Raw genomic sequence first — 27,252 nt, 5'->3', positions numbered from 1 at the left:
TCTTCTCAGCTTCTTCTGGTCCATGGGATGTGTATTGTCCGCCTCCACCAGGCAGGTCTAGATGGGTCTCTCTGAAGGACATGGTGTATCTGCAGTCTTTATCTTCTCCCTGCAGTTTCAGCTGGTCTGCCTAGTTTAAGGAAGTCTCACTTCCAATATCCACACTAGATGTCAAGTGGCCAGGGTGAAGACAGCTCCGTGGATGGTCTCCCGTGTAAAGCAGTGAGGAGGAGAGTGGACAGAGTCCAGGCAGACAATGGGAGTCTGCCCTCTGCTAAAGGATGCGGGTTTTATTCTCTTGTGTCATTCACAAGTAGAACCTGCGGAGGTTAGGAGGGGAGAGCTGTTTGAACGGGGACAGGGCTGTGGAGGAAGGTGCTCCAGAAAAAGTGGCTTGAAGGAGAGAGATGTCTGAGCCGATGAGAGGCTCATCTTGAACAGGAAAGCTGGAGGGAGGACGAGCTCGGGAGGAGGTGGCTGGGAGGCCTTGGCAGATTGTTAAGCTGCAGTGTGATGACGCTGACAGGTGCCCTGAGAGTGCTCCCGTGGGGAAGATAAGGACATGGCATGGTTTTTCCCTGCACCGAGACAGCGGGACAGCATTCACGTCTGCACTCCACTTCAGCTGCTCCCAGGACCTGACGCATAGCCCACATAAGCAGGAGTCTTGGTGCCACTGAAGAGCTTATACTTGTGACGTTGGCAGGGAATTGGTTCCGAGTCATTGGCTGTAAACACAGATTGATTAGCGAGACATTTCAACCTCCAAGTCACTTGTGCCTTAATTCTTTGGCTTCGTTTAGGATGTCAATGGATATTATAAAGGGGAAATTAGATGGAATTTCAAAACCAGCCTCAAGCTCAAGATCACGCCCAGGGAGCAGAAGTTCAACCGCTTCTCTGGAGGTGCTCTCACCAGAACCAGGGCCCTTCAAGGTAATCTTCTGCTTGCAAAGGAATTGAGCTCTCAGCCACGACAATTGAGGAAACCAAGGCTGGCCTTAGCAGCCATTTAAATGTCCTCTTTGGAGGCTTCACAAAGAGTTTTCACAGGTGCCTGCTTTTCTGTAGATCGTTGGGAATGAGCCCACTCATTTTGTTTTCCCTCCTCCCCTCTTCCTCTTTTCTTAATGGGTATGTTTTGTTTTGTTTTGTTTTGAATGTACATTAAACTTCATTAAGTTTTATGTGTTGTCTGGCTTCATAAGAAACTTTGTATTCCAACAGCTAATATATATCCACTGGCACTTACTAGGAAAGTGACTCAGTATTTAAAAAATAGATGGTTCAGAGGGTAAAGTACTTGCCATGTAAATGTGAGGGTCTGAGTTCGAACCTCCAGAACCATATACAGCTGGGTGTGGTAGTGTGCGTGTCTAAGTCTGGTGCTCCTGTGGTGAGGTGGAGGGGTCAGAGACAGGAGAATTCCTGGCAGCTTTTGGCCATGGTGCCTAAGAGCACCATGGTTTACGTGGTGCCTAACAACAGGGACCCTGCCCCTTGTCATGAAGAGCAGTGGACACCAGTCAGTTTAATTCTTAGCATCGCAGTCTTCAGCCCTTGAGGTTGGTACTAGGGCTGCCCATTGCTATGGTGGAGTGCTGAGTGTGCGGGGACCTTCCAGTGGTTGAGGCCGGAGGGCTGGAGTGGACAGTTCTCCACGCAGAGATCCTTTGAGAACTTGGTTTTCCCTGGGATGTATTCACTCCTGTTGTGATTCTCAGTGCCCTGTGCAGATTTTGGGAGTTTTGCAAACTGTGCTTTATCTTGACCCCATCCATGAATGTCCCTTTTTGCCTTCTCTCAGAAAAGCACAGCTGTGCCAAACTGATGCTTTCAAAATGAATTTTGCTGAAGTGTAAGGGGAAGCTGAAACAAAATCGGAAACTAAGAATAACCAAAGGATGCGGGTCTCGTGAGAAGACTCTTATTAGCAACACATCCCATTCAAGAGGGCGCTTCTGAGGAGTCATGCAGACTGCTCAGCAGCCAGACAGGGAAGGGCCTTGCTGTACGGACGGCAGAGAGCAATGCTCCTGAGTGTGGCATGTCAGGGTCAGTTCCAAGTCTTCCCCAGTATGACCATGGTGTTTACTTAGTGAGACCTTATTAAATTTAATTTGCAGTTAAATGGCCCTTCATTAAAGGCTCTGCATTTCTAGGTTTAATGCTACCGTGTATATCTACTTGTTTCTCTACGTGTGTCCATTAATGTTAAATGCTACAACGTGTGAAGCTTTACGAAACTGCATTATCTTATCAAGTGTCTTTGAACATTCTACTTTGGAAATTCTCTTGTTGGGAATTCTTTTTAGATCGACATGGTTAGCAAGTTGAATTCTGATAAAGAGGGCCACTCATCAAATAGTAGTGTGGAAGAAAGAAGAAATAGTAGTGATGATAAGTGGGCAGACCACTCCAAGAATACACAGTCAGCCAAAGAGAGCTCAGACGAAGACCCGGACTTCACTCAAGATCAGATGACCCCTGAGCATCCAGGTGGGATGATCGCAGGGTGCTTGGCTAATGATAATTGCAGACACTGTATATAAAATAGTTGAAGTATATTTTTTTTCAGTTAAGTACAAACAATAAACCAAAGAAGAGACATGCTTTTGGTAAGAGATTAATCACAGTTTTTTATGTATAAGACTATTAAGAGTATTTAAATATTAGAAACTCAATAAAACATGTTACTTAATAAAATAATTGTTATGCTCATATTACGTTCATAAAGGAATATTTCTGTATTGTGTGGCATATTCAAGGATCAGCTTTGATGGCTAACGTTGCAGAATAAGATATATTAGGTCATTTATAAATGCTTTTAGGATAATCCTGGTGATGGTGGATAATATTAAGATTTTAAAAGCTACATTTTCATGATACTAAATTTATTCTGATCAGATTGAGTTAGAACAGCAGGTCTCAGTTGTGATATTTAGCGCTCTGGGGATGTGGGTGTCACAGGCTCTTTGCAGAGACTCTGTGAGGTAAGTACCATTTTCATCAGGGCTCCGAGGTGCCATCTGCGTTTCACTTGCCTGTTCTAGCGTTTGTAGTGATGGCCGGGAGGTGATGGTGAGTAAACGGCTTGGGCCTTACGGCTACTCCAGACAATGGCACCAAGCTGTACAGGGGTACAGTTGCTAAGAAACCGCTAAGGGAGTTGAGATTAGCTGTCTCAGCAAAATCCCTGGCCTATGGACTACCTATGGGCAGTGAGTTGGGCAATGCCAGGATTGGTGGCTGGGAGTTAAACGAGAAGCTATTATATTTGAACTATGCAAGCAGCATGGCTTTAGAAACCACTTTCTTAGATTAATATTCTTTTTCGATACTTTCTCTTTTTTTCCTTGAAGAGATTCAGATGTACATTTACAGGCGAACGTCACTGGACTCTTTGGGCCCTCACTTAGCATAATGTACGGTTTTAAATGATCTGACTAGGGAAGTCCAAGACTTAGTACTGGAACATTGATGCTCATTTCAAGTTTATCAGTTTTCACAAGTAGACTGTTACCTGGTAGCTAAGTGCTCTCACTATGAAGTTAGACAAATTTGGGTGGAGCTCGCTATTTTGTTTATTAATTAGAACACTTTGAATATGCATGTAATTCAGAAGTAAATTTGCCTCAGTTTACTAATTTGCCTCAGGACCACTGCACTGGGTTAAGATGAGCAATGTATGCTGATGAAGCACTTTGCACTGCACCGGTCAGGCAAGCCTCCATGCTATTACTGATATCATTAGTTGCCGGTTAAACCCTGAATGACAAAACGTCTTAATTTCAAATAAGATACCACCAGTTATCTCCTCATGAACATTTTAATGTAAATCAGGAAGCCAGCAAAAGTGAAGGGTGGGGAAAGGCATGTCTAGGGATGCAGAACACTTGCTTGAGTTTGCTGTGTGTTGGACCCACTCTGTGTGGCTCACGAGGAAGTGCTTTCTGTTTTAGTTCTCTGGCATATATCTGCTTTCAGTTAGTCAGAAACAGTTTAGAATAGGGTCCATGTCTCAATCTTTACCTTTTACTTTGTAGGTTTGGATAGTCTTGGGACTTAAAATCACAAGAGAAGCCCTTCTGTGCCCAGGGCCATAACTTATCGCCCCTTTGAAGGGTACAGTCATTCCACTGGACCCTTAAATGTCTCCCTCTCAGTATGATTAGACCTTTATAGAAAAAGACACTCAAGAAGTCACTTTGTTCATCAAGTTAGTACTCCGTACTCACGTAGTAGGTGTCACCATTGGCTCTAAGTGTCAGGTGAATGAAAGCACAAAAGGTAAAACCAAAATAAAACTTTGCTGTTCTATTAAACGTCAGATCCGTTTCTACCTTTATCCATAATGCAGATGATCCTGAAGGGCCGGGTACAGAACTTCAAAATGCTATTCGTAAGATGCGCAGACTCGATAAGATATTGGCCAAAAGACAATGTAGAGAAAAGGAAGTTAAAAAGCAAGGTGTAGAAATGAGGCTTAAGCTCTGGGAAGAACTCAAGGTAAGGACTGAGAGTCAGTTTCCTCCAGTGGTAAGAAAAGCATGGCCTGTGGTGGCGTTAATGCAGTCCTGCTTTAGTGATTTATTTTGTGAGAGTGGTGGCTGTGTTTTGTGTTTGTGTGTGTGTGTGTGTGTGTGTGTGTGTGTGTCTGTCTGTCTGTCTGTCTGTGTGTGTCTGTTTATTTTCTGGAACCAGAGAGGATAATTGGTCTGGACACTCTAGCCTTCCAGCCCTGTCCTGGCATGTTTGTTTACAGCCCAGCCCAGCATCCTCTCTTGCTACTGTCAGCCTGGCTCCCTCCATCTCTGACTAGAAAGGGCTGTGAAGAATATTTTTTTTAATCAAAGATGTATGCCTGTTCCTTCTTCTTTGAGCTTACAGTTTGGAGCTAGGCACACATAAAACAGTAACTTGTTGGCTTGCTGTTGGTTAAGTAGACTTGGGAACAAACGAGCTGTGGGGCTCACTTCTTCATGTGCTGCTCAGATTCACCTGGGAAATTATAAAGAGGCCTCAGCCTGGGCCATGCTTCCTTTGCTTCCGTATTGCCATGTTTCTGAGCCCGACTAACTTTGCTTGGCCTTCGCTGGCCTCCTGTTCTCCATAGCATTGAGAGGCTGAAGTTGAGCAGATGTGGGCGCTGTCTCTTAGAGCCACCCACTTATTCTGTAGTTCACGTCTCAAAGGAGAGCAGCGAGTGAGGAACCCTGTGGTAACGCACAGGCCGAGTCTGACAGTCGTCCTTAGTCACTGACTGACTTCAGGGCACATTTCCTAGGCAGTTAACTCTTAACACAAGTTAAGAATGAAGTTTTAATTTGTGTTGAAATAAGAATTATAAGTAGAGCCAGGCGTGGTGACACACGCCTTTCATCCCAGCACTCGGGAGGCAGAGGCAGGAAGATCACTGTGAGTTTGAGGCCAGCTTGGTCTACAAAGTGAGTCTATGACAGTCAAGGCTACACAGAGAAACCCTGTCTGTAAAAAAAAAAAAAAGAATTACAAGTAGAAGCATAATATAATATGGAACCAACCTTAAAATTTCAATTTGATGGGGTAGCTGTGGATAACTCAATATATGCATATATATGTGTCTAACTCTCTATACATACATACATACACATGTATACATATATATGTATTACCTGTGGATAACTCACTCTATATATTCATATGTATATGTGTGTGTATGTGTGTGAAGATGCTTTAAGCAATATATATGTAAACTTTTTCTGGTGAAACCTACAGACAGAATTTTGGAGAAACAGGAAATATTAACAGATTTCCCAGTTAAAGGCATGCAAATGGCTGAACCTGCCTTTGTGTACGTACACAGTTGAGAACCGGGTTGAGATAAGAGCCAGTGGGTATATATGTTTTCCTTTTTCATATTTAAACTTAAACTGTTCTTCCATCAGTCTGCAAAACATACTGAAGACTTGGAAAACGATGAGGAATTGGAAAACACTAACAAGTTCTTGTGTTTGACTTCAAAGTCTGCAGGAACAGCAGCGGGTGAGTGGAGAGAGGCCATGCCCTCTGATCCCAGGGTGGGAGGGTGCTATCCTCTTCCCTGTGAGTGACTGATCACACCTGGTATGATTAGAGGGACGTATCTGAGGTTAGGTCTGTTTCAGTGTTTTTGGTTTTGTTTTTTGTTTTTTCGAGACAGGGTTTCTCTGCAGCCCTAGCTACCTTGGACTTGCTTTTGAAGACCAGGCTGGCCTTGAATTCACAGAGGTATGCCTGCCTTTGCTTCCTGAGTTTCTGTGTTTTAAGCGCTGTGTCTGTCAACAGGGGAGAGAGCGAGACAGCAGAGGAATCCAAGAAGCAGACCCCAGACGTCTTCCACTCTCTTCCTGTCCCTCTTAGAGTCTAGATGCTATGTTATGCCCCCAGTCCTCTGCCTGCTGCCGTCTCAACCGTCACTCGTTCCTTGTGCACCTCTTTGTGAAAACCTGTTGCTGGTCTGCCCATTTCTTGTTGTCTCACAGTCGTACCTTTAGAGACCAGCCAGGCGTGCTGCTTTCTTTGCTTTTCTTGATTTCCTTCCCTTCCTTTGCAGCAGGACAGTTCAGAATCCCCTTGTATACATCATATAGGTGGTATTCCAGTATTGCAGTTTTGTGTGGGCAGGATCTTAGAGATCCTCTGAGTTCTCTGAGAGTGCTGGGTTCCTTTTGTTCTTTACAAAGAGCATGGTTTTGTTTGTTTGTTTGTCTTGCTTAACTTAAAAAAATAATTACTTTATTCAGTTTACATCCCCAGCCTAGCCCTCTTCCTCCTCCCCCCCTGGCCCCACCCTCCTTCCCTCTTCCTCTCTCCTCCCTCCCCTATTCATCAGAAAAGGGGAGCCCCTTCCAGCTCATCAGGTTAGATAAGGACTGGGCATGTCCTCTTCCCCTGTGGTCTGTTAAGGCAGCCTTGCCAGGGGTGGGGAGAGGGGCCGGTGAGGGGTAATCAAAAAGCAGGAAGCAGAGTACATGACAGAGCGCCCCTCCCTCGCGTTCTTCTTACTAGGGGGCCCACATGAAGCCCAAGCTGCCCATCTGTTCCGCCTGTGTAGGGGAGTCCATGCAAGGTCTTTGGTTGATGCTTCAGTCTCCGTAAGCCCTTCTGGGCCCTGGTTAGTTGGCTTTGTTGGTCTTCTTGTGGAGCTCTGTTTAACGTTTCAGAACCCCAGATGCTTGATTCAGTGTGGAGGCGTGGTTTGAAGGACAACCCTTCTCTACGTTTGTTCCTTTCTGTGTCCAGCACTGAGAGATCAGAACTTTGGGCCCTTAGGGTTTGTAGTATACCAAAGCTTTCTCCCAGAATCGGGGGCTCCGTGTGCCTTCCTCTTCTGTACTGAAGGACTTCTTGGGAGGTAGACTTTCCAAGTCTGTACTGGTTTTATTTAATTAAAGTGATAAGACATACACTGGAAAAAAGACAGCCTGTTAAATAAAAGGTGTGGGCAAAATGTGATAGCCAGCTGCAGAAGAATGAGGTCACTGACATTTCTTTCACTGCACACAAAATCAATTTAAAGCAGATCAAAGACCTTAATTTAAAACCTCAAATACTGAACCTTTTAAGGATGACACTTTAGAATACAGGTTTAGGAAGGAAGATTCTGAGCGGAACCCCAGTAGCACAGAAAATAGCTCCAAGAATTGACAAATGGGATTTGAGGAATTAAAATCACTTGATGGGCCAACAGAAGACTCGGGGAGTAAAGGCACTTGCGTCCAGGCAGCCCAGTTTAGTCTCTAGAACCCACGTGGTGCAAGGAGAACTGGTGCCTGCCTGTTGCCCTCTGACCTCCACGTACCTACATATATGCATATATGCACATGCACAATAAAATCATATGTAAATGAAAATGTTTCAGCACAACAAAAGAAACTACAAATTGGACAGCTTGCCTACAGAACGGGAGATAACATTTTTGCTAGAATATTTGGTTCTCAGAGGAGAATACAAATGACCAGTAAATATTTAAAAAGTGTCTAACATCCCTTCACCATCAAAGAAGTACACGTTAAAGCTACTTGGGTATTCTATCTCCTTGTCGGGAAGCAAAGGACAGCACATGCTGCTGAGGGTGTGGGGAAGGAGCAGCTCCTGCTCACTATTGCCTGGATGGAGACCAGGGGAGACACCTTGGGAATCAGAGCGGGAATCCCTCAGAAGCTAAAACTAGAACTAGCCTACAGCCCACGACACTCCTGGGCATCTGCCCAAAGGCTGAGGATCCCACCATAGAAATACGTGCACACTGTATTTGCTGCAGTTCTGTTCAGAATAGGGAGGAAATGGAATCAGGCTAGCTGGCCATCAGAAGGTAGTGGAGAATAAATGTGCGCACAAGGAAGTTTTACTCAGTAGTAAAAATGAAGTTTTCAGGAAAATAAGCCATTTCCAGTGAGGTATCCCAGCCTCAGAAGGACATGTTCTCGTTCATATGTCCATCTTAGATTCTCGTGTGTGTGTGTGTGTGTGTGTGTGTGTGTGTGTGTGTGTGTGTGTGTGTGTGTAGAGATCAGAGAACTAGAAAAGGCCTGGGAAGGGAAAAGCAACTGTGAGGGAGGCAGCTGGGGAGGGTGATAGAATACAGACTCTGGAAGCAGGCCAAGCCTGTGGAGGCATTCTCCGTTAGGATGTCCTTCTTCCTAGCTTGTGTCAAGTTGGCATAAGAACGAACTGCCACGTGTGCATCTATCCATAGATCTTTAACTAAATAAAGTGCTTCTGTGTTTTTTAAAATTTTTATTTAATTAATTTATTCAGATTACAACTCAATTGTTATCCTATTACTTGTATCCTCCCGTTCCTCCCTCCCTCCTGCTTTTACCCTATTCCCCTCCCCTAGGTCTGTGACTGAGGGGGACCTCCTCCCCCACTTTATGGTCATAGACTATCAAGTCTCATCTTGGTAGCCTGTTTATTCTTCCTTTGAGTGCCACCAGTGCTCCCCACCAACACTCCTTCATTGCTGTTGGGAATGCAAACTTGTACAACCACTTAGGAAATCTATCTGGCCCTTTCTCAGAAAACTGGAAATAAGGCTTCCTCAAGACCCAGCTAATCCACTCCTTGGAATATACCTAGAAAATGCTCCACCACACAACAAGGACATATACTCAACCATGTTCATAGCAGCCTTATTCATAATAGCCAGAATCTGGAAACAGCCTAAGTGTCCCTCAGTAGAAGAATGGATGAAGAAATTGTGGTACATTTATACTGTGGAATACTACTTAGCTGTAAAAAACAAGGAAATTCCAAAATTTGTGGACAAATGGATGGAACCAGAAACGATCATACTGAGTGAGTTAACCCAGAAGCAGAACAACTCACATGGTGTATACTCACTTATAATTGGGCACTAGCCCAAAAGGCATGTCCCATGAAAGTCTTCACTTACCAGGAGATTGGGATAGGTGTGAGGACATCCTGCTGGGACTCTAGGTAAGAGAAATATAGGAGATGGGGAAATAGAAGGATCCAGAGGGTCTTAGAAACCTACAAGAACAACATTGTGATGGGTGGATCAAGGCCCAGGGGGCTCTGTTCAAACTTTTGCACTAACCAAAGACAATACAAGTGGTAAACATTGAACTCCTACTCTGATCTAGCCAATGGACAGGACATTCTCCACAGTTATGTGGAGAGCGGGGACTGACCTGACTTTGCTTCTGTAAGTGTTATTTGGAACATAACCCATGTGTTTCCTTCCCTTGCTGTGACCACGCAACTGTCCACTAGGTGGCAGCATCTAGTTGTAACCTGTTTTTTAAAAGAGCAACGCTCTTAGCCAAGGAACTTAGTTTATCTGGAACTTAAAATTACACAGGTACAATTAGTTCATAATCATCTTCCGTGAGTGACAGTTTATCAGAGGAGACTGTTCTGCCTCTTCTGTGGCTGGCTTCAGTTTGTTCTTTCTTATGAGTCTACTCTTTACCATTTTTCTCTTAGGCTGTTGTTCAGTTTTAGTATCTTTATCGTGTCTTCCTGCTATCCTTATTTTCCTATGGTGCAATTTTATTAGTATCTATCACTGCATAACAAATTATTTCAGAACCCGGTGTATTAAAAAAAAGGCATTTCTACTCTTAGCATTTCAGCCATTTGGGAGGAGCATGGCTGCGTGGTTTTGACTAGGTTTCCTCATGACCGCAAGTTGAAGGTCAGTGTTTCTGTCATGTGAAGGAGCTGCTGAAACCTGCCGGAGAATTGGCTCTAAAATTGCTCACAGTGCTTCCTGGGATATCTTAATTCCCTGCTTACTTTGGGCTGGGAAACTTCTTAAGTTTCTTAATACTGAGTTTCATTGTAGGCTACTTACGTGTCCTTATAACATGGCTGCTTGTAGCCTTTGACACAGGGAGTAAATACTAAATTGGGTTATTTTTAGAATTTCCATGATTACTAGGCAAGAATATAGTGTTTCACATACTACTCCCTATATCAGGGAAATTTGGCAGCTTTCACATATTTATTAACTTTTCATTGGTTTTATATAGTTTTTTGCTGTTACTGTCTCACTTGGTGATTCTTTCAATATATTTTCACAAGTTCTAAGTGATATGGAGAAAAGATAGTGACTTTCTATGAATTTATGGTTAACAAGATTACATTTATAATTATACCTTGTTATATGATGTTTTATAATTAACTAGATCATGGTATTCATTCTGATTATCTTTAGTTTGTGTGCCTTGGATCTTGTTAGTTTTGAACATGTCAACCAGCAAACAATGCTAATTTTTGTGTCGTCTTCAATAAACTGTCCTCCTTCCCAACACCAACTGCAGACTTACTGTTGAAGAACATTCAGTCCATTTCAACAGCTACTTAAGCAGTATACCTTTCTTGATAAAAGTAATAGATTTAAATAATAAATCTATCTTTTATTCCTAGGTCAACTCCTTTTGCTAATAGAAGATTATTCTTTTAATTGGTACTGATTTGAATGGCTGAATTTGTTCAGAAGTTTTGTTTCTATAAAGCAGGACTAGAAGCAGCAAGATGGCTCCGTGGGTAAAGGTGCTTGCTGATCAGGCTGACAAGCTGGGCTCCATCTGCAGAACCTGCATGGTTGCAGCAGAGAACCAGCTCCCTCCACTTGCCCTCTGACCTCCACGTGTGTGCTATGGTACAACCATGTCCACATGTATACACACATCTATACACATAAGTAAACAAATAACAAATACATAAACAAAATGTAGCAGGGTTAGGTTTGTCTCTCTGTGTGTGAACATTTGCATGGGTGTTATAGGGTAGTGTAGGAGTAGTGGGTGCAAAAAGCGTCTGGCTCAAATCATCTCTTGGAGGCCGTTCTCTTACTCTCTCTGGCTTCTTTCATGTCCACTGTCCTCTGTTTCCTGGTTCTTCTGGAGACAGTTTGGGCAGGACTCCCTACTCTAGACTTAAAGTCTCTACATACACAATATAATCCACTGATGGACCATCTCAAATCAGTATTTTAATAGTAATTTTTCATACTGTGTCTTCTTACTATGTCTAATTTGTTTGTTTTTCCCTACTTGGAAAATAAAAAGGAAATTAAGAAAAACGTAAGGATGATCCTGGTGATGGTGACATATGTCTTTAATTCCAGCACTTGGAAAACAGAGACAGGTAGATCTCTGTGAGTTCGAGGCCAGCCTGGTCTACATAGTGCATTCCAGAACAGCCAAAGCTACACAGAGACACCCAGTTTTGAAAAAACAAACAAACAAAACTAAAACCAAACAATCAAATTCACAGAAAGTTGCAAGGACATTACAGAGGTTTTTTTCTGTATACCCCATCCCATCAGGAGTGCCTGTCAGGAGTATGGTATATTTGAAGTGAACCAGTATTGGTATGGCCTTATTATGCAAAACCTAACTTGATTCATGTCTCTTTAATTTTTATTTAATGTTCGTTTCCTGTCCCAGGATCCCCTGCAGGATACTACCTTACATTATCCCTCATGTTTCCACAGCCTGGTCTTAGTGTGACATCTCCCACACTTCCTTGTTTGTAACAGTCTTGGCAGTTTTGAGGCACAGTGGTCAGGCATTTTGTAGCATGTTCACCAGTTGAAATTGATCTCATGATTTCCCCGTGATTAGACTGAATTGCACATTCTGGCTGAAGAAGTGTCTGTCAGAGTTTTCCACTGTAAAGTCACTCCATTTCCCTTTCTTCAAACTGCAACCTCTGTGAGGAAATAGTTCTGTACACTCCATCTGAGGAGTCGGGAGCCATGCTTGGCCTCACTGAAAGCTGAATGTGGGCCTTCATTGTTCCCAATTCTGCAGCGGGTGGGTATCTGTTCTCTCTTTTACTTACTCATTTGTATCAGTATTAGATTGCTATTAATGGATATTACTTTATACTTTGAGTTAGATTTCAATACTACTTGACTGTATGGATTACACTTTCCTGTTCTGGCCATTAGATAATCTCTTGGTACCTGCATCTCTTTGGCCCATTTTGTTGGTCACTGTGGGGTTTGTTTTGTTTCTCTTGCCAGGCATTATTATTTCTTCTTCTCCTTCTTCCTCTTCTTCCTCCTCCTCTTCCACTTCTGACTCTCCTATATTTCCCACCTGCATCTTGGAATCAGCCTTGTCTCTAAGGAGCCTGATTACTGCCACTGGACATCAGGATCTGGATGCCAGGTGCAGTTCCTCTGGGAAAAGAAATGTATGTGCATATGCTAACCCTGTATGCACATGTCTTATAAATATGCCTTGCAGCCATCTCTGTATGAGCTAACCCTGAGTTCACACACAGTCATGTGCCTGGACACACAGTAATGGTCCATCACACCATTATGGCCTAGCCCTCTTGCTTATCTGTATTTCAACAGTGAGAAACTTGTTCCCACTTTCTGCTGTCTCTTTCCTTAGTTGTGCAGTTGCATGGTACACAAACAGAATCGTTAACCCCTAGAAAACACTTCTGCCACCCAGACTGTAATCCTCACACTTAGCTTCTGTTGCCTTTAGTCCTGTAGGCCTCATTTTCCAGACTTAGTTCTGGAGTTAACCCTGCCTTTACTGTTTGAGGAGATTGTCATCGACATTGGCCGTGCATGTGGATTGTCCAGTCACATTGCTGCATTCCACATGTGGGATTCTTCAGTCTCTTCAGTTGTTTTCTTCAAAACTTCTGCAAACATTGATTTTTATTCTTTAGGCTTTGATGGTAACTGTTCTTTTTAAAGGCACAGAGCTATGAACTCACCATTACGTAGACTAGTTTTGCTGCTCTAAAAGAACCCATTGTGTGAATCCTCATTCAACTGTCCTTCCTCCCCAACCCTCCAGCTGCCACTATTAAGTTTTACTTTCTTTATAGTTTTGCATCTTTCTCAATTGATTTAGTTTTTAAGAATGTTGTATAATTGGAATTTTCCAGCAAAACCCTTTCCAGGCTGCATCCTTTCACTTAGAAGCATTCACCTGTGCCTTTTTCTGACATGGTAGCTAACTTTTTGGTATGAATAGTATTTTTTTTTGTTGTTGTTCAGAATAAATTTCATTTGATTGATTACTGCCCACCCTAGTTGCATTTTTAAAAGGATTTATTTATTATTTATACAGTATTCTGCCCACACATGCGCCTGCCCACCACAACAAGGCACCAGCTCTCATGACAGGTGGTTGTAAGCCACTATGTGGTTGCTGGTAATTGAACTCAGGACCTTCGGAAGAGCAGACGGTTGCTCTTAACCTCTGAGCCATCTCTCTGGCCCTCTAGTTGCATTTTTGTTGCTGTGAAAAAGTCCCCCGACAAAAAACAATTTAGGGGAGAAAGAACCTTTGTGCTTTTCAATTCCTGGTTACAGTCTGTCACTGTGAGGAAGCTACAGACATGGAAGCTTGAGACAGGTGGTCACATCACATCCACAGTCAAGAGAGAGATACAAGCCGACCTAACTTGTGCTCAGGTCGATTTGTCCACTCTTACACAGTTCAGGATCCACTGCCTAGGGAATGGTGCTGCCCGTAATGGAACAGGCCTTCTTACATCAATTAACTTAAGGCAGTCTACCACAGACATGCCCACAGGACAACACCATGTAGAAAAGCCCTTACTGAGAGTCTCTTCCCAGGCGATTCTAGGTTGTGCCAAGTTGACAGTTAAAGCTAGCCATCGTTTGTTCCTCAGGAGCTGTCAACCCTTCTTTATGTAGTTATGTAGTTCTGTAGTTATGTATGTGTGTATGTGTGTATGTATTTCTTTTGGAGATAGAGACTCTGACTGGGACCTGAGGCTCGATGCTTTAGCAAGGCTGATTGGCCAGTGAGTCTCATGGGTCTGTCTGTTTCTATCTCTCCATAGCTGGGGTTACAGACATGCACCACCACACCCAACTTTTTTTTGCATAGGTTCTAGAGAATGAACTGAGGTGCTGTGCTTGTGCAGCGGGCACTTCACCAAGTGAGCTTTTTTTCTAGTCCCAAAATGTTTAATTTGAATGAAAAATGATTTATCATTTTAAAACTTATGGATAGTATGTGATCTTTTTTGTTTTGTTTTGAGATAGAGTTTCACTGGGTAGACCTGGTTGGCCTGGAACTCTCTCTGCAGGCCAGGCTGGCCTCTAACTCAGAGATCCATCTGCCTCTGCCTCCTAAGTGATTAAAGGGATTAAAGATGTGTGCCACCATACCTGGCTTGCCATGCTTTTTAAAATAAAAGATTTCTGTGGTACAACTGGCAGATTCTGAGGATTGTCTTAGTCACGATTTCTATTGCTATGGGAGAGCACCATGAACAAAAGCAACTTGGGGAGGAAAGGGTTTATTTCAGTTACATTTTCAGGAACAGTCAGGGCAGGAACCTGGAGGGGGGAACTGATGCAGAGGCCATGGAGGAGTGCTGCTCTCTTACTTTCTCCTCCTGGCTTTCTCGGCTGCCTTCTTGTGGAATCCTGGACCACACGCATGGGGATGATACCACTCACAATGCGCTGGGCCTTCTTACATACTGTCCATAAGCAAATCTTAGATGTTTTCTTAATTCAGAATCCCTCTTCTCAAATGACTCTAGCTTGTGTGAAGTTGACATAAAACTTGCCAGAACAAAGATAAACTAATTAAATTAGCTGATATGAGAACATAAACAAACAAACAAACCAACCACAGTTAAACAAAAATGTTGAACAATGCAATATCCTATTTCCTTCATGGAACTTAGCTCAAGAGAAGAAATTACAAAAGAACACTAATTTCCATGGGTCTCCCAATGTACTCTCTCTCTTTAAAAAATAGTGAGTATGTGCGCGCTAGTGCATGCAGGTAAGTGGGAGTGCGTGCCATCGATTGTGTGTGGTCAGAGGACTTTGTGGAGTCGGCTCTCTCCCTCCGCCTTTACCTGGGACGGAGCTCAGGTCATCCGGCTTTTGCACGTGTCGTGGTTTCCCAGAGCTATCTTGCAGGCCTTGCCTTTTGTTTTTTTGAGACAGAGTCTTATGTAGCCCAGACTGGTCTTGAACTTGCTGTATCTCAGAGGATGACCTTGAACTCAAACTCCTGGGCTTCTTAGCGTCCCTCCTTATTGCTGGAATCACAAGTATTAGCTACCGTGCTTTACTTGAAGACATTCTGTTCATAGTTGACTGTACATTTAAAATCTTCAACGTGGAGGCCCAGAATAAAGGGGAAGGTACATTTCTGTTACCGAGTGTGCACACTGTCTGCACCACAAGCACCGGGATCTGTGCAGGTCATTTCTAGAGACAGGTGATGCCCTAGCATGCTCTCAAGCATCTAGGGAGGTGCTGTCTGGCCGTCTTCCACAGTTCATTTTCATGGGGCAAGCCAAGATGATTGCCTGATTGCTATTTCAACTTGGGAGTGACACTGACTTTTTAAAAAAAAACAGTTCATGTGTATGGAGGGGATTGGGAAATAGTAGAAATAGGAGATTTATTTTGTGGAGATTGAACAAGTACTTTTTTTTTTTTAACCAGTAGAGCCTTTGCACTGTGAATTTGAAGACACCCTTTTCTCAGTGTTTGATACCCAGATTCCTCCAGAAACTTATGAAAATCATGTGCAGATTATCGAGAAAGGTATGTTTAATTTGTCTGATTATATAGATTGCCACAAGGGGATGCTGGCTGTTTACAGAAACAGCCATGGATGAAGGGGACGTGGTATAATTTAGAGTAATGGGCAGGTAAGAAGTAGATGGAGGTCAAGGTGAGGCATAAGGGCTGAGAGTGCAGCTCAGTGGAAGACAACTCTACAAACAGACATGGCACATAGTCCTTTGTGAGTTGGCCCATGTTGGAGTTACTTCCTGAGACTTCGTTATTGCATTCTATTACTGGGTCTTTGAAAAAGTAGGCTGCAGACCCCCTGTCCCTCTGGCTCCTACAGCCTCCTCTCCCACAACGTTCTCTGCGCCTTCAGTGCAGGAGTTGTCTCGTAGATGTCTTGTGTGGGGTTAGGTCCCCCACCTTTAGGTGTTCTCTGCATTTTGACTTGTTGTGAGAGAGGGAGACATAGTTTTCTTTTGGGAAGAGCTTCCCAGTTGGTTATCCAATTCTATCCAATATCAAGTGGCCAGCCCTGAAATCACATCATACAAGTAACTTTATGCAGACCGAAGAGGTGGCATTTATATATTTGTTTATGTCTCAACAATTAAAGGAGAGAGACAGAGAACAAGGCAAGTACCTGGTTGGGGAGGTGGTTGGAAGTAGGAAAAAGAAGGGTGAATTATGTAATTATATTTTAATTGAAAATAATTTTAAAAAGTAGGCTGCAGCTGATAGAAAGTTGGCTTATGGAGGGTGGGAAGAAAATAAATATAAACCAAAGAAAAATTCCTTATTATGTTTCTGGGTCTAGATTTAAGAATTATTTCTTCTATGTGTGTTTCTCAAATACATTTTAATGTATACTTGAAGTGAAATTTTTAGTGTGATTCATAACTGTAATTATGAGATCATTTTAAACTTTTTCAATACTAGCTTTTACCTGTGATGTGGAAAAAAATGAGCCATTGGTTGAAACAGAAAGGAAACCTTTTCCAAATACGGAAAGGATTGAGCTTAGGAGTAAACACAGCCAGGACTTCATTAAGCGAAACATTGAGGTGGGTATCTCACAGTTCAAGAGGCAGAATGGGGAGTGAGCCAGTGGCCGAAGGGTCGTAGTGATTTAGTTATTATTCTCTGTGTGTGAGTGTGGCTGGCGTATGTGCATGTGTGCATACATGGGGGCGCGATCTACCACTCTCTGCTTTGTTTTCCTGAGACAGGGTCTCTCACTGGATCTGGAGTGAGGCTGGTGGCTACCAAGCCCCAGAAATCCTCGCGACAACATTTGTGGTTATAGGCACCCACATCGCTTTTTATATGGGCACTTGGCGTTTGGACTCAGGTCCTCAAGCTTGCACAGCAATGCTCTTACCCACTGAGATATCTCAGCCATTCAGGGTCTTGAAATATAGCTTTTTTTTTTTTTTTTTTTTTTAAAAATATTTTATTAATGAAATATATCTTTTATGAAGATAAATGTGTGCATAATTGATTACATCATGCTTCCCATCTTGCCCTGCCCTGCCTCCTATCTCTTTCAAAATTGCTAGCTGCAACTAGAATTTATTTTATCACTTAGAAATAGTCTAGTTCCTGAAATGGAAAACAGCTTTCAGCAGTACTTCCCCTCCAGGTTTTAACCTGTACCTCAGGAAAGTTTGTGTGCGTGTTTCCTTACTGACTCATTTTGCTATAAGACTGATGCTGTAGCTCCTCCATTTAGAACTTGGAGTGGCAAATGTTCCTGGCAGAGCAGCAAGGCTGGCCTGGAGAGCCCGATGGTAGTCTGCCCTCCTCTGGCCCCCATCACTTGTGGCCCACATGTGGCCCCTAGTCACTGTCCTCGATTGCGTCCTTGATTCAGGCCTTCATCCTTGTTGCACCACGGGTCAGGCCACCTGATCTGGTTTGTCTTTAAATAGGCACAGATCAGTTAGGGGCACAGGGACTCCTGTACTGGCCCGGAGTGTTAATGGATTCGTGTACAAGAAACGTCTGTGGGGTGCACAGAAGCTCGCGCTAACTCCCTGGACAGCTAGTCATTGGGAAACCACGTTGGTTTGTTTCAGGCCAGAAGCGTTCTGGCAACTGGCATGCTGTGCCAGGCAGCTTGGTTCCTGAGTCAGTCTGCCACTGCCAGGCTGGCCTCTACTACTCTCAGTGTCTGTGACCTGTGTCTGTGTAACTTCAGGGAGCCTTCAACTCATCTGCCCTTGTCTCTCCGCTGGCCCGTTGGCTCTCGGTGTACTGTTTCCTTTTCCAAGGACAGTGGGATTTCCCCCATGTCTGAGTTCTTGCTGATACACACAATAGCTTCAATGTCGACCCTCCTTCTTTATTTAAGTACTTTATATGCTATTCTAGAAATTAATAAATTTATTTGTGAGATAAGGTCTCCTGTAGCTCAGGCTGGCCTCAAATTTGATGGGTAGTTGAGGATGACCTTGAACTTCTGATCCCCCCTGCCTCCACTTCCCAAGTGCTGAGCTTACAGGCTTGTACCATGATGCCCAGCTTTATGAGGTACTAGAGATTGAGCCAAGGGCTTTGTGCATGTGAGGCAAATCCTACCAACTGATTTGTGTGCCCAGGCTCCATATTCTAGAAATTCAAAGCAGTTTCATTAAGAGGATGTACAGTACCTTGAAGTATCCAAAAGAGACCTTTCCCATGTCTCAGCAAATGTTTTTATGCGTCTGCATTTGCACACCTCTATCTTCTGTATCTATATCTTTCTCATCTAGATCTGTACCTGGAGAGGAATTTGAAATCAGCTTCTATTTAAAAAATTATATGAAGATGACTTCTGAAGTGGGTAAAAAGACCTGCCTAGAGCCAGTGAGATGACTCAGTGGGGAAAGGTGCTTGCCCCCAAGCCTGAGTTCTGTTCCTGGACCCAAACAGTAAAAGGAGAGAATTGACTCCTTCAAGTTGGCTTCAGACCTCCATATACGTGCGTTAGCAAACAAATGTGTGCATGGCACACTCACACACACACACACACACACACACACACACACACACACACACACACACACAAAAGGGCTTGCTTATATTGAAAATATTTTCAGAAAATGATGATTTATAAAAGATTTTCCATGAAATAAAAATTACTTAGCTGGGCGTGGTGGCACATGCCTTTGATACCAGCACTCAGGGAGGCAGAGGCAGGCATATTGTTGTGAATTCAAGGCCAGCCTGGTCTACAAGCGAGTCTAGGACAGCTACATAGAGAAACCCTGTCTCAGAGAAGACAAAACAAAACAAAATAAATAAATAAAATTTAAAAATTACCTAGCAAATTAAAACGTCTAATCTCTCAGGTTTTAATTTAGTGTATCTATTTTATAGAATTCTCATTTGTTTTGACTGGACTACACGTTGCACTGCATGCTTAAATTTCTTACTGATACATCTTGTAGTTGGCCAAGAGTTCAAGAAGCCCAGTGGTTATGATTGACACAGAGAAGCAAAGGCTGGATGAACTTCTGCAAGGCTTAGACGACACAGACTCAGGTCTGTCCAGCTCTGAGGTATGTAAACTTGACTGTCAGTGGCTTTACCTGTCTTCATCTCTATTGTGTCATCAACCTCAGCACAAACTTAGAGTCTCTAGTTAGAAGACATTCTCTGTATTAAACATCCTAACGCTTTCAAGTATATTCGTGGCCACTTCGTTAACTCTGTAGAGTGGGATGCGAGGTGTAGTTTCTGATGCCGTAAGAATGTGGCCTTTGTACTCCTGTAGGATGCTCTTCTGCTCCTGCCCATCTGCTTACTTCACCATCCAGTTCTCTGGAGACCCAGGAAGAGACTCAACTACAGGAGTGAACCAGATACTTATAGAGCCAGGCAATGGTCCAAAGAGTGCAGCTTCATACAAGTTTTCCTGTATGGCGTGCTTTTTATTTGCATGGAGAAACATGTTCTGTGTTACCTGAAGCACTTGGCACTATGGTCTGACTTTATTTTTCTGGGCTGAATAAGGATGTTATAGGCCTGGTGCTTCTGGGGCCTGGGCACATCCCCTTGTCTGGTATCTGTTTGTGTGTCAGATTGCCTACAGCTAAATGGGACCCCAGGGCAGTCAGGTGCAGAGGATAGCATTTACTAGAGGCTCAAGAGCAGTGCATGCACAGAACAGCTGTGGCCGCAGGGGTGCATGCACCAGGAGACAGGAAGCTGTGCCTCCTGGCTGCCAAGATCCTGCACATTTTTGAGAGAAGCTAGAAAATCAGATTTTAAAGTGGAAGACATGTGTTTTTTTATAAACTTACTTTACCATATTTTATTCTTTTTTTAAAAATATTTTTTATTGATTTATTCATATTACATCTCAACTGTTATCCCATCCCTTGTATCCTCCCATTCCTCCCTCCCTCCCATTTCTCCGTACTCCCCTCCCCTATGACTGTGACTGAGGGGGACCTCCTCCCCCTGTATATGCTCATAGGGTATCAAATCTCTTCTTGGTATCCTGCCATTCTTCCTCTGAGTGCCACCAGGCCTCCCCACCCAGGGGACATGGTCAAATATGAGGCACCAGAGTACGTGTGAAAGTCAGACCCCACTCTCCACTCAACTGTGGAGAATGTCCTGTCCATTGGCTAGATCTGGGTAGGGGTTTGAAGAAGACATGCGTTTTAAACGTCAACAATTAATTCCTTGGAAACGGTCTATGTGGACAAACATAATGTCACTTCTTTAGCTACCAATCCAAAGCAAACGCCAGAGTTTTGCTTGGCTTCACTTTACAGACCACCACTTCTGAGGGCCCTGTGGGTGTTGGGGGCAGGGGTGGGGTGGGGAGTTGGTAAAATGCACTGCTAAGCACCACGAAGTTCTGACTGAATTACTTCAGCTTTTAATAAATCATGGCAATCTCTTAGTTTAATTAAGAAAAACCACGTAGCAGAATTAGACACCCAGCTTTCATTTTTAGCTATGTTATTAACCATGACTGGGCGAGCCACTTTCTGTTGTTTGGCAGTCAGTATGTGGTCTCTCTCTTCCTCTCTAATTGTTCTTGCTATGCTTCAACAATAAATTTTTGTAATTAATATTGCTTTTGATATATTGGCTTAGTATTTATGTTGTAGTCTTCATATTTTAAACTTTATAATATCAATTCAAACAATATCTTTGTTATTTTAAACTATTTTTGTTGGTATTTGGAATGATCACTGATAATATTTGGAATATTTCCTGAATTCAAATTATGGTTTTTTTTGGTTTATTTTTATTTTTTATTTTTTGGGGGACAGGGTTTCTTTGTGTAAGAGCCCTGACTATCCTGGACTCACTTTGTAGACCAGGCTGGCTTCAAACTCACAGAGATCCATCTGCCTCTGCTTTCTGAGAGCTGGGATTAAAGGTATGTGTCACCATGTCAGGCTCAAATTATCTATTTTAATGGCCGTATTTGATTTGCTTTATTTACTTACTCTTTTCCTCTCATATTATTTGGGAATCCAATTCTGTTTCTGACCTGGGTATTGTTATTATCCCTCAATTTCAGAAGTAGTCCTCAAAATGTCACATCCTGAGCAGACTATGTCTGTGGTAGGATTGCTTTCTGCTGGATATGTTGAAATCATTGGAAATTTTAGTTTCCACCTTTGAAACTCAAAAATGTAAAAGGTTTTTTTTTAACCTTTGAAATAGTATGTTTTTTGTATTCTAGGAATTATTTTTTAATTGTGTATGTTCACAGTGACTGTGTACGGTGCTGTGTGTGTACGGCCGTGTATGTGAATGTGGGGGCTGCAGACCGATGCCTCTGTGGCCTCCTTTGTAGCCAAGTGGGTTTTACAGTGGAACCCAGACCACTCACTTCTATGCTAATGAGTGGATGAGCCTGGCTGGAGTAAGCAGGTTCCTAGGTTGCCTGCTTGAACCCTAACTGGAAAGGCGGCTGCAAAGATCATCTCTGGTTTCCATCTCAGGAAGGTGAGACTCCTGCAAGCCAGGAAGTGTAAGCTTCCCACCCAGGCCAGTGGTGTGTAGGTGGGACTTGCTGGACAGGCAGTGCCAGACAATGCTACCTTCTATTTAATATATGAAATTTCTTTCTGCTACTGCCTGGTGCCTGGACACCAATGCTTCTGTGGGGTTTAATCAATAGGTTCCTTTAACTCTAGTTCACTAAAAATTTCACTCAGGCAAGAGCTTTAAATTAATTGCTATTTAGTAATTGATTCTATAATTTAAGTTTTGGTAATTATCACTTAGATCATTCAGTATTTATATCATTTTATATGGGAAAATAATAAACCAGTTTCTTATTTGTGGCTAATTAGGTAAAAATTCCTTGTATTTTTAGACTTTTTACAGTTTTTTTTTTACTGTAAATAACACAACATGGTAATAAACATTAGGTCAGTTTTCTGGGGTGCAGATACAACAGTTGAGTGCCACTGTGGCTCTCCCTTGTTCCTGGGGTTTTGGCCACTGGTCCTCAGGAACAAGGGAGCAGAGGTGATGAACTAGGGGTTCTGTGGTCCATGAGCACAATCAGAAATAACCTTCCAGGATCACCGGTGAGGAGGCAGATCATTTTTTTCTGGGGGAGGGGGGATAAAGGAGGGCTATGTAGAACTTTAGGGAGGTGGTAGGGAAATCCAAGGTGGGCAAATGTCATTGGCTACAGGGCTAAGGCACTGAGATGCCTCATTAGCGTGTGGAGGTATTCCAGCAATCCCAGGTTCTGCCTGGAGAAAGGGAGGTGGACCTATAATTTCCCTAAGGACTACATGATATTATTCAGGTAGAGGATATGGGGATTCAGGCTCCCCAGATCAGGCAGAGAAGAGGGAGCCTTGCTGACAAAGGGAGTCCTCCGTTTCACCGAGTCCAGGGCGTTCTGGTTATGAAGGACTGCAGCCTTAGTAGTGGGGTCCAGCACAGTACTTTTCACACCTTGTTTCAGTTTTACTGCCATGGGTCTGAGAAGTCCTGCAGTGCAGGTCTCTGTGCACTCTCAGGTTGACTTGCCTTTGCCAGGTAAATACTGATGCACAGTAAACCTTTGGTGTGGCATTTTTGAGTGGATACTATAAATGGATCTTATTTTTTAAAGATTTATTTTCATTTATATGTATATATGCATACTGTGTATGTGTGTATGCCCACAGAGGCCAAAAGAGGGCATTGGATCTCTTGGAGGTGCAGTTGTAGGGTTGAGTTCCCTGATGTGGGTGCTGGGACCCAAACTCAGTTCCTTTGAGGAAGCAGCCGCAGCTCTTAACCTCTGAATCATGTTAGTGGCTGCTGTGATTGGCTGAGATTCAGCTACTCAGTTACAGTAGCATACTGTTAGGTTATAGTTGTTTATATCTTAAGGTAGGTGTAGTTCTCTATAAATGAAGACTTTGGGCTAAATTTATTTGGGCATGGAGCCTGGCTAGTTTAGGCCAAATTATTTTGGTTCATTGGGATAAAGTTTGAAAATACCATATTCACAATCAGTTAAAGCTGATTTCTTCTCAACATGTCAGTTTTTTGTTTTATGTATATTTTCTTCCCCTCTAAAGTGGAAGAGTGATCACGTGGAAGAGATCTGGCTGAGTGACTGACTCTACAGAGACCACCAGTAGACACTTTGTCCAGGCTGGGAAGAGAATAAAACCCTAACCTTCACTTACTTTTTTCTCCCCAGTGTCTGTGGTGTGGTGTGGTGTTGTGTTTTGTAAGCTCCAATGGAGAGATCTAAAAGGGATGTTTTGAAACAGTTGTGGCATGGGAATGACCTGGTGACCTTGGTTTCCTCTTAGGGCGATCAGTGTGGCTGCCTGGTCCCAGGAGAAGGCTATACCTTTGCAGCCACTGAGTCTCAGCAACTTGCTGAGATTGACACAAAGCTTCAGGAACTCTCTGTAGTTTCTCCAACCGTCTTCAGCCTTTCTCCAAGACTCGAAAGTCAGAGCAATAAGGTATTTTTTGTTTTGAGGGGGGATGGGGAGTTGAGACAGGTCTCTCTATGTATTCCTGGCTGTCCTGGAACTCACTATGGAGACCAGACTGACCTCAAACTCACAGAGATCTGTCTCCACCTCCCAAGTGCTGGGATTGAAGGCATGCATGCGTATAAGGTAGGTATGGTGTACATAGCTCAATAGCATGCAGACGACTCAGGCTAATGCATGCGGAAGCTACTGCACATACTTTCTAATCTTAACTAACGAGGGTTCTTCCCAATTTCTCTTCTATGAGTATAGCTGCAAACATTTTAGTTCGCTCAGCAGTGTCTTTTTTGTTTGTTTGTTTTTGATTATTTCTACTTTTTACACATTTTTCTTTCAATTGGGAATTTACTGGGATGAGGCAATAGAGAAGCTACTTATTTTAATATTATCATATATTTATGCCTTAAGATAGTTCTTGATCATAATTAGAAAGAAGGAAGAGAATTAATAGTATTCATTTGTCCCCAACAACCTTTCTTTTCCTTGTTCCTTTGGTGCTAGATGTGAGCAGAGCCAGTCATATGCCCCTTCCTCTGCCATCTTCTTCCAGCTCCTGTAATAGCAGGAATGAAGCTTTACTGTGGTAATGTCTCTCCGACAGCTCTGAAATAGGTGGGAATGGCTCCCTCCAGAGTCTTTTACAAAGTATAGAGTGCAGAGCACAGAAGAGGCCAGTGCTTTACACAGCAAGGTTCCCTCCTTGCTCCTCCACATTTCAGTTCCATAAGGCCTCTCTTTTGGGGGTTGGGTAGTAGTATGAAATATATATATATATATATAGATAGATAGATAGATAGATAGATAGATAGATAGATAGAGAGAGAACTTGCTATCTCTCTTCCAGTTTTGTAAAAGTCTGACCAAATCATTATTCATAGTTATTGATGACTCTGGTTTTTTTTTTTTCATCGTTCAAAGATTTAAGAATCAGTAACTTCTAGCAAGTCCATTCTAGAAGATATTGGTTGCTAACTGGAAGTTAGGGATCTGGACGTGGACCAGTTGGAAACTACCTCAGCCAAAGAAACTGTCAAGATGGCAGTCTCAGCTTCTAAGGGCCAGGAGGGGCCATTCCTAACCCCTTGAGGCAGAGGCATTGTTTCCAGCACTAACTGCTGGTTGGGGTCAGAGTTCACAGGAAGAGAGGACTGGAATACTCATTGTAGTTGGATGCACCCTGGGACTTTGATACAAGTTACTGGAGTGTGGTTTGCTTGTTGTACTGGGCTCTGCTTCTCAATAAGAGGCAGTTAAGCTGGGCAGTCAGACTGTGCAGAGATCACTCTGCTCTTTTCCTGTGTCGTCTGACTTGCTGTTGATGGGATTCTAGGGGAGTTGTGATCTAGAGCTTCAACGGTGTTCCTGAAGGCAAGCTGCCCTTGTCCTGGCTGCCAGGCGTTCTTGAACGAGGCTGAGAATTTAGAGATCTGTTCAGGCTTTAGACTATGAAATACTCAACGAGTTTCTGCTAGCTTTTGTTATTATCTACATCACATTTTCAGAGTTCACATTACAGTTCAGATAAATTATTTAAAACATAATGAAAAAGAAAAACCAATGTACAACTTTGTTGGTGCAGGCTGAGATCTTATGGGAAACAACACTTTTTTTTTTTTAAACAAAGGAAAGAGAAAACTGCACTTTGGGTTCCCACTGAATGCATGTACAGACCAGGAGCATAATAGTTGCTGAAAAGAAGAAAGTGATGCTTCTTCCATGCAAACAGCATATCAGTTGGACTTGTGTTCTGTTTCTTCTTGGAGCTTCTAGTTCAAACCAGCACTGCACACTGAACTTTCAAGTAGAAATGCAAGCCCTGGAAAATTATGTCATGTTAAGTATTTTTGGATTGTGCCATCATCTGAGTAGGTGCACTGAGAAGAACGCATAGCTCTTTATCTCCGTGTAGTTGGTGAATGAATAGGCTCCAGTCTGTCTTTGTGCACAAACACTTAGCATTTGAAGTCAGGTTATTTCCATTCTTCTGCAGACTATTAGGCTTATCAGCAGCTTTTCTTCATGAATCTTTAGACTGATGTCTTTTAAGTGGAATTTAAATTCCTACTTAAAAAGACATGTGTGTGTGTGTGTGTGTGTGTGTGTGTGTGTGTATGTGTGTGTGAGATGCAGGTGCTAGCAGAGGCCAGACGAGGGCATCAGAGCCTTGAAGCTGGAGTTACAGGCTCACAAGAACAGCAAGCACTTTTAACAGCTGAACCATCTCCCAGTCTCTAAATTTCTACTTTCAAGATAATTCAACAAACATTAACGAGGGCTTACTGTATATTAGGAGTTACAGGGGCTTAAAGATAAGTCAGGCACATGGGCTACTTTGGAGTACAAAAGCTTCAAGTAACATTATTTAGGCTGAGTGTGTTATATTTAGGAATATATATATATGTATTGCATATACATTATGCATGTAAGAAACAATAAAATAACGAGTCCCATGAGTTTGAAGGAGAGAGATGAGGGGGAGTTTGAAAGAGACAAAGGAAGACAGTATATGGGAGAGCTTAGAGGGAGGAAGGGGAAGGGGGAAATGATTTAATTATATCAAAGATAAAAGGAAAAATGGAAAAAAACATTTAAAAGCTTTGTTTAACGTCTTAGCATTGTCTTGTACCCTGGACTGGGGCACTGATTAGTGGTTCTGTAAATCCTCCATTTCACCATTTAGAAAGTGCAAACAGTAGGCTCTAGATCCCTCAGACATTCCCACGTCGGCCTGCATAGCATGAGAACCTGACTTTGATTCCCAGACCCCACTTCAGAAAAGCCACAGAAGCCTCCAGCACATAGCACAAGGCTGGAGCCGGTGGCTCTGGGGCCAGTAGATTCACAGGTAGCTTTCCATGGCCCACAGAGGGTTTACAAATGCTTGTACTAAACATTTAAAAGGTAGATGAATTCAAATGAAAATGATTTCTAGTTTTTCCTTGACAAGTTAGAAAGTATGAGCACACTTCCCCTGATTCCTTGGTGCCAGCTCGTCGACTGCATCGAGCTGGGTAGCAGGAATTGTTTGCTCTGGCTTCCCATTTTCCTGTCAACTTACCATTCTGTATCGTGTTGTCAAGAAAATGGTTTTCTGGATAAATTGAGACACGGGCTCCCTGACGCAGCTGCTGTGGTTTCTGTGCGATGTTAAGCTGGTAGGCATGCTTTGAGGGTCTCTAGAAATGATCAGAGATTATCAAAGCTCCGATCATTTCAGGAGGTAAGGGGAGCACCACA

General features: G+C 43.0%; 1 protein-coding gene across 1 annotated transcript in view; it reads left to right on the top strand.

The window, feature by feature from the left end:
* The first annotated feature begins 804 nt into the window (after positions 1-804).
* Positions 805-27,252, top strand: part of Fsip1 (fibrous sheath interacting protein 1) — a 108,735-nt gene continuing 82,287 nt past the window's right edge. Inside the window, exons 1-8 of the mRNA XM_051144369.1 lie at positions 805-936; positions 2,316-2,499; positions 4,361-4,509; positions 5,928-6,024; positions 15,974-16,075; positions 16,982-17,106; positions 19,474-19,584; positions 23,824-23,982. Coding sequence (XP_051000326.1) covers positions 805-936; positions 2,316-2,499; positions 4,361-4,509; positions 5,928-6,024; positions 15,974-16,075; positions 16,982-17,106; positions 19,474-19,584; positions 23,824-23,982 — 1,059 coding nt within the window. The remainder of the gene's footprint in view (positions 937-2,315; positions 2,500-4,360; positions 4,510-5,927; positions 6,025-15,973; positions 16,076-16,981; positions 17,107-19,473; positions 19,585-23,823; positions 23,983-27,252) is intronic.

The sequence above is a fragment of the Acomys russatus genome, chromosome 4 (assembly GCF_903995435.1).
Source record: "Acomys russatus chromosome 4, mAcoRus1.1, whole genome shotgun sequence".
Taxonomy (NCBI): Eukaryota; Metazoa; Chordata; class Mammalia; order Rodentia; family Muridae; genus Acomys; species Acomys russatus.
The sequence above is the reverse complement of the archived record's forward strand: the minus strand, read 5'-3'. Positions and strand labels throughout refer to the sequence as shown.